Source organism: Pezoporus wallicus, unplaced genomic scaffold (genome assembly GCF_028554395.1).
Source record: "Pezoporus wallicus isolate ANWC-B61680 ecotype Strahan unplaced genomic scaffold, APGP_CSIRO_Pwel_v1 contig_227, whole genome shotgun sequence".
Taxonomy (NCBI): domain Eukaryota; kingdom Metazoa; phylum Chordata; class Aves; order Psittaciformes; family Psittacidae; genus Pezoporus; species Pezoporus wallicus.
The window spans coordinates 6,049,642-6,062,172 of record NW_026635704.1 but is presented as its reverse complement, the minus strand read 5'-3'; the positions used below and the strand labels follow the sequence as shown (position 1 = coordinate 6,062,172).

Genomic DNA, 12,531 nt, shown 5'->3' with positions numbered 1-12,531 from the left:
AAACCACACAGTTCTAGACCAAAATCTGATTTTGCCTATAACAAAAATTTATGCCTATGTATTAGCATATCTTCAGGGATATAATTTTTAAATGGGGGGGGGACAACCCCTAATGACTCCTTAATAAACATTTTGTGTGGGAGCACATCTCTTTCTGCAACAGGCAGGCGGGTGGAGACTGGCAAGTAGATGCAGCTTCTTGGCTCTTGACAAGGACTGTGGAAGAAGTGTTTGATGGTGGGACATTGGGGATGAAGGTTATAAGCAAGAGACTATATTGCAGAAAAAAGCATAAGCATGTGACAGGATGGGTTAAAAGATAGCCAAGAGGCAGCCTGGGGGCTGTCATGGCTCATGCACAGGAGTTGAATTCCTCAGCTGTTTTCCAACATGTGTGTGTTAAGATTGCCACTCTTGAATTTTAAACGAAAGGTTTTGACTCAAACTCCATAGCCACATAAATAGCTCAATAAATAGTTTTAATTAATAAGAGAAAAAAAAAAGAGCTTTTTATTTTTGTAACTTGTAAATAGAGAGAGGCAGCTTTCTCTGCTTATTAATCTATATGTTACAAATCATTGCTGTTATTAAAAATTCAGCTTGACTGATGAAAATTCATGTTTCACACCTTTTTGGCAACACAGGAGCAAGCTGTTCAGCTGAATTCAGAAGAATTACTGGGCTGCTTTGTTTTAAATCAATCTAAGGAGTACCTATAGGGTTTCTTAAAGTTGTTTCGTTTCAGAGCACACAGTTTCCGATGACTAAAGAAATATTTACTAAGACTATATAAAAAAGTGCTTCCCCCTTCAGAATAAAACAACCCCCTGCCACATCTTCACAAGGACCCCTTGGTCCAGCAAGTAGCCCTATGACTCACCTCTTCCCTTGCATCGCCACGAAAGGTTTTCACATGGAAAATAACAGGGTGTCTTCAGCTGCGTCAGTAACCACCATCAGCACCAGCTAATGCTGCTCAGATACATCTTGTAAATATTCCTGGAAGTCACAAGAGGAGGATCAGAAATGCAGGGCCACCTCCCATGGGGAAATGAAAGACCCATGCAAATGCTAGCACCAGCTGAGCTGCCCGCTTGCCACTTCACATGGTGCTTAATCCAGCCTGTGCCAGTCCAGGCAGTTTTACAATGTACTTTTGACAGCTAGCAGTTTGATAGCAAAATACGTCACGCTGATGTTGATATTGTCAATGCACTGGCTGCCACTGACAGGAGGAATGAGACTGCCACCTGAATGTCTCTGTTGCTCAAGAGAATAAGCACTTTCTGCTTCTCCAGTTTCAAGACTCTAACATGGCAAATTATTTTTTTTTCTATTCTTTTAGATTAGCCTTATTTAATAAAGGCTTTTGATGGATTACGAATCCAGCAATTTCATTTAGTGATAGTTATATTCCATTTTGCCATGTACTGTAACGTAGGTAGTTAAGTATGTATTTTGTAAGCATTTTAAAACTTGAAAACATAAGAAAAAAAATTAATTGCAACAGACTCTTGCCTGCCTACATACTGTATTTGTTTAATGTCGATTTCTTTTCCCATAGTAGTGAAATGCCATATCTATATTTAAAATCTGAAGTATTGACAAAATCTTCTGAGCACACAAAGCTGTTTTGGCAAAATAAAAGAGTGCCTGCCATGCTGCAGCTAGAAAAATGAAACGGCTCGTCAATTCACCAAAAATCTGCCTACAGACAAGGCGTTCTCCAGCCTTCAGGAAACCTGATGCTTTGCTCACGCAGGAAGAAATCCTCACCACGCTGAAGTTGGTGAGAAACCTCCGCTGATTTTAGCAGGGCCAACTGCTATGAGATTGACAAGGCTATTATTATGCTTTAAAATTAAACTTATGCACATGCATTCACAAATAGGAACCATAACAGCAGAAAGGCTTAATGCAACAGTTATCAGGGAAGTGAAAAATTCAGAAAGAATATGCTGCAGCTTGAGATTAATGTGTTACAAAAAATTTAAACAGAAGGTCAAACCTCTTTTTTTTCTTAGTGTGTCAAAATCTCACATTTCTTCAGCTGTCACAGAACACTGTTAGAAATGGAGACAGAATTTTCTGGTTGAAGTGTGGTTTCTCAGAGACTGAACTAGTATTTATTTTAAAATTACTCCTAAATTATTAATTACCCACTTAAAAGCATAAGCAAACATTTGGCCTGTAGCATCTCTATAATCTTTCACACTAGAAAACCACAAGATTTCTATGTAATTACTTACCAAAATAAAGCACCTTTTCTTTTTTTTGTGTGGCAGTTTTGTTTGTAAATGTTTTATTAAAAAAAAAACTTTTAATGCTATTAGTCAATACATGTGTAATAATACTTAATAAAGTATCACATAGTAGTAGGTATTTTGGATTCAGGAATGCAGTGGTTTTAACTAAATCATCAGAGCTCTGTTCTGCTCCAGTCTCTTCTGAATTGTCTTTTTTTCCCCAGAATTTAAACAAACTCATTCTTTGTCAAGGTACGTCATCCTTAAGGCCTTGCAAACTTTTTAGTGATTGAACCAAAACAAAGAGAGAGCTCATCTTTCTTGATGTGAAGACCACGCTGCTCTTGAGCTTAAAAAGATGCCTGCAGTTTTCAAGCAGTCAGTGGTAAATCAGCAAGAAAGAAATCAGAGGAGAAGGGGCACTTGGAAATCAAAACAGTAAAGTGCACAGTTACGCTGTCTGAAATTGTATTAATCTGATCCAAAGAACTTTCTGGACTGTGGATATTTAATACAATTTGGCTTGCATGAAATATACAATCACGATCAGACAGAAAGGATTTTCTTTTTCTTCCTGAAGTCATCTACAGGCTATATGGAATTCAATTTTCAAGGGTAACATACTGCAACTCTTTGGATATTGATTGGTTTCCTAAGTCAACAAGGAGATGGAGAAGGGGGAGAGGGTGTGGAGGGTTGCAAGGTGTCCTTGTGCCTTCTGTTTTTCTTAGATGCCAGTACTCTCCAGTTCCCCATCCTCCAGCCCTAATGCAGCATGCGACCTAGAAATCATAAACAGTTTCTCTTTATTTGTGTACTGTCTTTGAGTTTGCTGGGATTGCTTTGCTGTTTGCTCTCTGCTGGTAGCCTTGAGGGGGTCTGTCTTCTCAGGTGGTTCCTCCTCACAGTCATGGATTTTACTGGCTGAGGTGTTGGCAACTGACTCCAAGGAGGTGCCTGCCTCCTCCAGGTGGCTGTAGCCCTTATTGTTGCTGGAAGGCTCAGACTGGGAGCTCTGGGAGTCTGTCCTGATGATAGCAGGAGGGGATGAGGGGGGCGACTCCCCCAGATCAAGAGATTTGGAGTAGCTAGAAGATGCCTTTACCAAGAGGCTAGAGTCCAGGTCCCTGCTGACAGCGGGGGACCGAGGTGGCTCTGGGGAAAGGGGACACCTGGCATCAGGCAAGCAGCTGGTACTCTGCCGCCTGAGAACCAGCTTGTGCCTCCTCATCCCACAGCCTCCCTTGATGTGACTGCTGCTGAGGTCAGTCAGGCTCAGTTCAAACTCCCCCCGTGGTATCTCCCGGGCTCCCCTCTCACCAGAGGGCCTCCTCCATCCTCCCCCTCTGCTGCTTGGTGCCAAGGGCAAGAGGGCAAAAGCGCTCAGTGAAGAACTGACAATGGAGCTGGCTGTGCTGCACCGGCCCCAGCTCTCCGGTGGGCTGCAGGGTGGGCTAGTGACAGCATGGCCAGCAAGGTCAGTGCGCTCCTGGTAGATGCTGTACACAGCCTCGGCGAGGCTGGGCGGCTGCAGTGGGGTGCAGAAAGAGGAACACTGTGATGAGGATGCCAGCTCTGGTGGGGAAAGCGAGACAGCCAGCCCTGGTGGCCAGGAGCTCTTGGCCAGCATGGCCGCAGCACCCAGGCCTTCACCACCAGGCTTTAGCTCCAGGCTCCGGGACTGCACGTAGTTGACAAAACCATTGAGAGGGGCTGAGGCCAGGGTGCCTCCATCCTTGGTCCGCAGGCTGTGGGCATCGATGACAGTGGAGTAAAGGTCACGCAGGTTGATGATCTTGGTCTTCTTGTCGCGGTTCTCATGCAATACTGCATTGGCACAGATGAACAGGAAGATGCCGATACCCATGATGAGGGGGCCCAGCACCTTCAGCTTGTCTGAATGCAAGTAGCTAGAGAAAAGATGGAAAAGGAAACCCACTGAGGCCTGGGGGGACAAGGAGGTGGGGGGAGACTGTGGGGACCCCCAGGTGGTAGCAGTGGTGGAGGTGTTGATTCTGGGAGATGACTCTGGATGGCCCCCTGCTTGTGCCCCTTCCTGGCTTCGGGAGCGGTTCTTGGGGGTGCCACCTTGTGGCGCCAGGTGCCGGCCTCCACTGAAGCTGCCTTCTCTGTACACCTGGCTGGGCTTTGGCCAGTAGCCCACCACAGCCAAGGCAATGCCCACCAGCAGAACGAGGATGCCACAGAGGGCGATGAGCCCCGAGAGGGAGCACAGCTTGAGCTTGCCTTTCACCACCACCACGTCATTCTTGCGCTTCTTTTTGGCCTTGCGTTTGCGCTTCGGGACTTGGCTTTGGGGTCGCAAGGGGTCCTGTTTCCTAGCTGAGATCCTCAGGAGGCCTCCAGTGGCGATCATGGCTGGCTACCCAGAGCACTGCTCCCTATGGCCACTCCAGCTCCTGCAGTGAAAAGGAGAAGAGAAAAGGGTGAGGACCAGGGGCAGATGTGCAGTACAAAAGGTGTTTCTTCTGTTCCTCATTCAGACTCCTGCTAATTAAAACCCTCAACAAGTGGGAGAAGGGTTGACACAAATAGGCTGATCTCCCTTGCCCACACAGCTCTGGTGTGTGAAGACTGACAGCATCAAATCAGTGATGTGCCCCAATATTCTCTTGCCAAAAAGCTACTTAATTTATTTACACTCTAGGTAAATGACAGGGGAAGTAGTATCTGTCAGTGTAAACAAAAAGTTGGTCTCAGAAGGAGCTTGCAAAGCACTGGAGCTCAGAGCATGCTGAGTCCCACTCCCGAGCAAGGTCTGGGGTTACACCGCACACTGACTGTAGCTAGTGGTGTCATGCAGGATGTGAGAGGATGGGGGAAATAAAAGCACGAAGGCAGCATGTTTGATCTACAGATACCATTTGTTTCATTACATGACTAACATATTACTGGGGGGAGGGTTAATACATTACTTGCCTGTCTCAAATGAGTGGGAAAGTCACAAGGGAAACATTTGTACACTGGAAAGCGGTGCCCTGCAAAAGTTACTTCCTATCCACTTGCATTTGATCTGCAATATTACAGAAATCCATCTCCTGCCTGCGGTCCAGAGGCATCCCTGGTTTGGGAACATGTGCGAAGCTCCAGGTAACGGTTATGTAACGGTGGCGAATTCCCCGCCCCCAGAAAGAGGAGATGGTGGCTGACAGGTAAGGGATGGCATGTCAAATCTTACTAAAGGCAAAGTGAACCCTTTCCAGTCACCCGGGGAACTGACAATGATCGCTTGGAGGAAACTGGCAGGGGGCTAAACGTTCAGCACTCATGGCTTTTGTTCTGCCAGACCATCAGAAGTCAGCTCTCAGTTCCAATGATCCCAGCTACAAAACACAGCGTGTAGGAGCGATTCCTGCACTGTTGCAATTCTTTTTGGAAGATATCATTCATGCTACCGCGGAGCAGGACCGTCTTTCCGCTTTCCCATTCTGAGTGTCCGATTATTTTTTCTTTGAGGGAGCAAAAGATGACAGCACCGAATATAACACGATTTACAAAGTTCAATTAATTGCACTGAAAGTCGATAGAGAAAGCACCTTAAAAAAAAAAAAACCAACAAAAAACTTGCTTCCCTTCCCCCGTACAGCTTCTAAATCTCATTTCTTTTCTATTCCATTCCCAGATTCGCCACGTATGCGGTAATTTCGTGTCCCATTTACTCCATTTGTATTTTCCCCCGGAAAAAGAAAGGTATTGTCAGAGGGGACATTGTTAAATTACTCTCCAAGGTACTGCACGCTCAAAACAAAGAGCAGAGAGTTGTCTTCTCTTTCCTATCACTGAACTATTTATTTATTTAAAAAAAAAACAAAACCCACACAACATTTTTTGTTGACGCAAAAGTGTAATTATCGGGGCACCCTTTGCTTTAATTGCCGGTTCGCTGGTCTCATTCCTTCTGCTGCTCCACTAGCCAGCAGCCCGTCTCCTCTGCCACGGCGAAGGGAGATAGTGATCAGCTCTTCCCAGTCCGGCATCGCCTGGCACTTAGTTCTGGCGATGGAGAGCGCGGAGCTGGGCATGGGAAGGAGGGCACCGCCGGACAGCCGGCCATTGCCAATGACCGCAACGCAATGAAGCAGCCCGGGGTTCGCAGCAGGGGCTGGAGCCACCTCTCGCACGAATTGACCGCGACCTCCACTAGAAACCCCTCGCCGGCGGCTTCTTCGGCGAGCCCTCAAGCACTACCCGGACCTTGCTCGGTAAAGACCAAATGCATTTTTAACAGTATTAACAGATTCGGTTTAATCCCTTCCCATCCCTCGGCCGCCACAGACGGGGCTGGTCGGGATCCTCCGCCAGGGCACCGGCTGAAACGCGCCCGGGCACGAGACCGAGGGCGCCCGCCGGGGGCTGCTGCCGCTGGGTCCCCCGGGAGCGCCAAGCCGCCCGGGCTGGCCTCGCAGCTCCCCGCTGTCGGGGCAGGGCGCCGAGTCCCGCGGGGCGGCAACCCCAGTCGTTCCCACCACACCCCCCGGGGCGTCGGTCGGGGGTCGCGGGCGAACGGAGCCGCCGCTCAAGATGGCAGCGTCGGGGGTACGCGGTCACTTACCGAGGAGGACCGAGGAGAAGTCCGCTCGGGAAGCGGCCGAGCCGCCGCGGGGAAGAAACTTTCCGGCCCGAGCGGGCATCCCCGCGCAGCGCCCGCCCCGCCGCGGCCGCTGCCGCCTCGCCGCCCCTCACGGCCCCGGGCGGGCGGGCGGCGGGGCTGGGCCGAGCGCTAGGCGCCCCCTCGGCCCCGCCGCCGCTGGCCGTCTCAGGGAGCTCCGCGGGAGCGCTGCCCCCTCTCCATACCGCATCCTTCCGCCGCGGGGCCGTCCCCCCGGCAGCGCGCACCCGCCAGCCCCTCTGCCTGTGTCGCCGCTGCGGGCGGTGCGCGGCTGCCGCGGCTGCGACCGGACTCGGCGCGGTTGCTAGGAGACGGGAGCCGTGACACAGGGAAATTGCGGCAGGATGGCCGCGGCCGCCTCCCCCCGCCAACGCCACCTGCGCACCTGCGCCCGCCCGCCACCGCCCCGCACCGCCTCGCGGCGGCACCGCCCTCCGAGGCACCGCCCCGCACGGTCTCACCTCGCCCCGCCATGTTGTGCGTGCTGGGACCTGCCGTGCCCGGCCGCAACCTGCTCGCTGACCTTTTCTTCCCCCCGTCTGACAAGTGTCTGGCCTCTCATCCTCCGTTCCTCCCCGACTCCCTCAGTCCATCCCAGGACTCACCATCTAGGAGCTCAGTAGTGAGATGGCGGGAAGACCCTCCACATCCTTTCCACCAGTGTCGGTGATGTCTCATCAACTTCAGGCTCAGCCACCCCACCTTTGGCTATTTCCCTCCAAGGCTGCAGGAATTCCAAGAAAGAAAGCCAAGAACCAGGTGAAAAGATCCAGAAAAAGGACAAAAGTAGAAAGTGGCAGCTGAGATACGTCAGTGGTGTCACCCAGGATCTCTTGTTTTCAGCAGAAAATGGGAAACAGTGCTCTCTTCTGAGCTGCTGTGTAAAAACTGATTAAATTGAAATTATCACCTGAGATAAAATCTAGCATGTCCTATCACATTGCCTCTCTTATTCATGAGAGGAGATTACTGCTGTTTGCTCTAGTCAAGTCTTGTCACAGGTCCATCATGAGCTAGAAAGGCAAATCTCAAGCAGGTATCTTGGTAAATAGAGAAAACTCAGCCTGTGGCTTGGGTTTGCTCCTAACGTACATTGTGTGGTTTTTGGGGGGCTGGATGGACCAAACCTGTCTTTTTATGCAGTGGCCATAGATCCCTCTTGAAGCCGGAGTGTGAGCTAGCCTGGCCAAACCAGCTTTCTTCCTCTGCTGGACATCTCTTGGGAAGGCTATGCTGCGTGTAAAGCAGTTTGCCAGAAACTAAGGGGCAATAAAGAGAACATTTATAGTGTTGAACTGTTTTTAAAAATAAAGGATCCAACACGGGTTGGAAAAATTGCCAGAAAGATTGTGCATAATTGATTACATTTTATATGTTCCAGCCTCAACAATTCTGCGATTCTGTTTCTTTCATCAATGCCTGGTTTGAGAACAAACAAATCCTAAAGCTGCACATATGCATTTTAATGTCATTTGCAGTTTGTCTCGGCAAAATCATTTCGGACACATTTCTTTTACTACAAATATAACTTTTGGTTATGCAACAGGCTTGGAATTCAAGTTTTATTATTTAACAACTTCCTTTAAAAGTGTGCTTTGAATGGTCTTGATGAACCCAAGTCTTCTGACATTCAGTAATTTGCTTTGTGTTCAACCCAGACTTCAGAGAAAAACAAACATACCACATCTGTTTCCACTGGAGACCTGTATCACATCAATAATGCAGCATCACCAGACTCTCCCTGAAAGGCTCCTGTGTTAGAGAAAGAGGAAGAATGAAAGTGATTTTTTTTTAAAGGGCAAAGAGCTCTTTTCCCTATCTGAGTCATATTTTCTATTTCTGTCAAACTAAACCATTCTATTTAGCTATCTTTTTATACAACAGCCTTTCCAGATTTTCACTGCTAAAGTTTTGAGTGATCAGGCTATTATCACATTCAGAGTTTTCAAATTACTCTTAGCCAAATGTGTTGTAGGTGAGGGCAAACCCTGGAAGATAAGAAATATGTTCTTGGATGAAAAGCTGCTGAAGGTGTTGTTCCACAGTAGCTAGCAGTGCAATCTTAATTTGCTTTATGTGGTAAGGACCAGTTGTATAATGCCAGGCTGAGTCCCTCAGAGCAAGTTACCTTGCCGAGTTGCAATATCCTTGCTTATGCTACAGATTATTAGTCTTGTTTAACAAATGCATTGGGAGCTTTAGTGAAACATTTATTTTATTTTTAGTTTATACAGATTTTTGTGTCCCCAGAAGTGGAACGGTTGCAAAAGGCATCCCTCCTATTGTTCTGGTTTAATGGTTTGTCTGAGTTAATTTGTAACTGTCTGTGTTTGCATTGACTCAGGAGGCTCAGCTCCTGCTTTGTTTGTGTAACTTTCTGCATGATGCTGTACATTCATCATTAAACTGTAGTGAACATGAATATTAATTAGGAAATCCAAAGAGTTTATTGGACCTGGGTTTTCTTTCCACTTTCTCCTTTCTGCTTTCTCATCCCCTTTTCCATTTCCCTTTCCTGTCCCTTCTCCCCTTCTTCCCCCTTTTTCCATTCTCCTTTCCTCTCCCTCTTCCTCTCCTTTCCTCTCCTCTCCCTCCCTTCTTTTCTCCCTCTCTCCCTCTTGTTTATCTATATAAAAATCAGTAATTTTTAAGACTGTGCTTTTTTTTAGGTTGTTTGAGCATAAGATGGTAACCTTGATGTGGTCCTTCCTGGGACATGGCTTCAGTACAACAATGCCATCAATTTTAGTATACCCACTTCAGTAGGTTCCACCCCAGGCTGGCTCTGGGTATGTCAGCTTTAATCCAGGAGATGTGTAGCCAAGTTAATACATCTCAGCCCCCAGTAGGCCTAAGGTCCAAAACCAATTCAAAGGACAGCTTGAAGTACTTGGTATAGTTATCTGAAATACTGTAGCTTCTATGGGTTCCAGCCATGGACCTACAGTTCTTAGTGCAGAGACCGTGCAAAACAAAACCAGAGAGAGGGCCCCTACTCAATATACTTGCAACCAGAGCACAAAATTAAAAGGACAAATATGAAAAGGATTCTTAGAGGAGTAGTTGATACTAGTAGTTAAGCATAAGAGAGAAATGTTTTGCACAGGCTTCAGACTTTTCCCAGTGATTTATCTTTACAGTTTCTCAAACACAGAGTAACAGAAGTATCAGAGTCCTTGCCATCTTAACCTGTATCTTGCTAGCAGAATGGCTTTCAGTTGTAACAGTGGCTCTAGACTGAAAGCCCATTTTAATTGTAGCTTATTTAGCAATTTTTAATTAGCTAATTTATTGCATTAATAAAAATAAAAGCTGATGTACATCTTCTACATATGCTTTACAGTATGTTGTGCTATATGCCAAGGTTTCCTGAGTCCTTATTGCTGGAAATCCTAGCTTCGTCTTATTCAATAGCTAGGAAAGTTGTAAGAGCCGTTGGTCTCAAAGTGTTTGCTTTGTCTTACCTTAGCCCTGTATACTTTGTTAGTTTGTTTCCCATTGCAGGGGAAATTCTGATATGATTAGTGGTGGAGACTCTGGTATGATTTATGATGGTTCGATAACCAATGCAAAGGAAAACAGCAGCACTGGGAATGAACAATGAGAAATCATCCTCACTGAGAAAATATATGTTTGAAATCCTTACAGGCCTACATCAAACACAGCGAATCCTCATTGTGTATTAGATTCATCTGTCTTATTTGATATGTGGTAGAATCAGAAGCAACTTTTCATTGTGTAGCAAGCCTGAGTCTAGATAATCCACTGAGAGCGAATAGCAATTTGCATGTCTGCTCTTCTTTCAAAATTAATTATAGCAGAGATACACATTGCTGGAAACATTTACCCAGGCAAAGGAAATACATAGACATGAAATCTGGTGATTGTAAGGTAAAAGGAATGAATACGTGAAAATGAGCAAGCTTTTTCACACACACAAAGAAAAACAAAAACCAAAAAGAAAAAACGAAAGAAAGAAGGAAATACTAGTTTATCTCACTTCAGTTCTTACTGGCATTCGTAAAATCAGAGAATCGTAGAATAGTTAGGGTTGGAAAGGACCTTGAGATCATCAAGTTCCAAACCCCCTGCCATGGGCAGGGACACCTCACACTAAACCATGTCACCAAAGGCTCTGTCCAACCTGGCCTTGAACTCTGCCAGGGATGGAACATTCACAACTTCCTTGGGCAACCCATTCCAGTGCCTCACCACCATCACAGTAAAGAACTTCTTCTTTATATGCAATCTAAACTTCCCCTGTTTAAGTTTTAACCCTTTACCACTTGTCCTATCACTACAGTCCCTAATGAAGAGTCCCTCCCCAGCATCCCTATAGCCCCCCTTCAGATACTGGAAGGCTGCTATGAGGTCTCCACACAGCCTTCTCTTCTCCAGGCTGAACAGCCCCAACTTTCTCAGCCTGTCTTCATACGGGAGGTGCTCCAGTCCCCTGATCATCTTCAGGGCCCTTCTCTGGACTTGTTCCAACACTTCCATGTCCTTTTTATGTTGAGGACACCAGAACTGCGCACAATACTCCAGGTGAGGTCTCACGAGAGCAGGGTAGAGGGGCAGGATCACCTCCTTCGACCTGCTGGTCACGCACCTTTTGATGCAGCCCAGGATATGCTTGGCTCTCTGGTTGTGAGCTCACACTGAAGCTGTCTCATGTTCATTTTCTCATTGACCAACACCCCCAAGTCCTTCTCCACATAGCTGCTCTGAAAAAGATTCTCTGAGAAGGTTTCTATTTTCGAGGCATTAAGGCCACTTAGCACTTTATAAATATATATATATATTTAATGGCATCTTGCAAAAGGCTTAGAACAAGAAGAGACTATGAAATGTTCTTGGGTCAATTGAGACATATTGCAGGAAGTTTTTGATGGTTGCACCCTCAGGTTGTGAACTGTGCTCAGGGGCAGATGTCACTCAGTTGCTTTTAAATGTTCTGTGCATGACTTCTCATCTGGCTTAAAAAGAAGTAGGAAGCATTCATCTGTGTTATTTGCCTTCAATTCTGATTTGTTGATACAAGACAACTGCAAATAACTGCAAAAACCAGTGTCTGTTACTTGTACGCACATACCCACACTGATTGATGGCTTGGCTTCGTGAGCAAAGATTTGGGAAGGGCTTTAACCACGCTTACTACAAGCAGGATGACCAAGGGCAAGTGAGATATGCAAATCTGATTGGAAAAAAAGGGTGCTTAGGCAAACAGGAAGTGTCCGACCAGGACTGCCATCTCCTGAGCGATCTCGAGCTACCCATGCACTGGTCCGCCCGTATGCAATGTTGGATCTGCAGCTTCCCATGCACCTTGACACCTGCTGTTTCGACCCTCGCCTGTCCATACAGACAAGTGAGAGTAAGCCCTTCCAGCCTGTGCAGTGGATTTTTTAGGTGAGGCGCAGCTTGCGCAGAACTGGCCCCACCCTTTACACCTGAGGTTTAACTGCCACGGCCTAGTTAGCTAGGACTGTGACAGCAAAGTCCACAAGTTGTAGGTTTTGTAAGAGTGTCCTTCTCTTTGATGGAAGACCTTAAAAGGCTAGATGAGCTCTATCAGCCCAGGTTTGAAGATAGGAGTTTTCCTTCTCCTATGAGGAAGGCCTGTCTTCGCTAGCGAAGATTTGGGAAGAGCTTTAC

At 46.8% G+C, this 12,531-nt stretch overlaps 1 protein-coding gene across 1 annotated transcript; it reads right to left on the bottom strand.

Moving 5' to 3' along the window:
- Positions 1-880: 880 nt before the first annotated feature.
- On the bottom strand, positions 881-7,005 carry TMEM200C (transmembrane protein 200C). Its single transcript, XM_057397508.1, has 2 exons — positions 6,820-7,005; positions 881-4,666 (listed from the first exon to the last, which is right to left on the bottom strand). The coding sequence occupies exon 2, from the start codon at positions 4,621-4,623 to the stop codon at positions 2,974-2,976; it is 1,650 nt and encodes a 549-aa protein (XP_057253491.1). The 5' UTR covers positions 4,624-4,666; positions 6,820-7,005; the 3' UTR covers positions 881-2,973.
- Between the last annotated feature and the right edge of the window lie 5,526 nt (positions 7,006-12,531).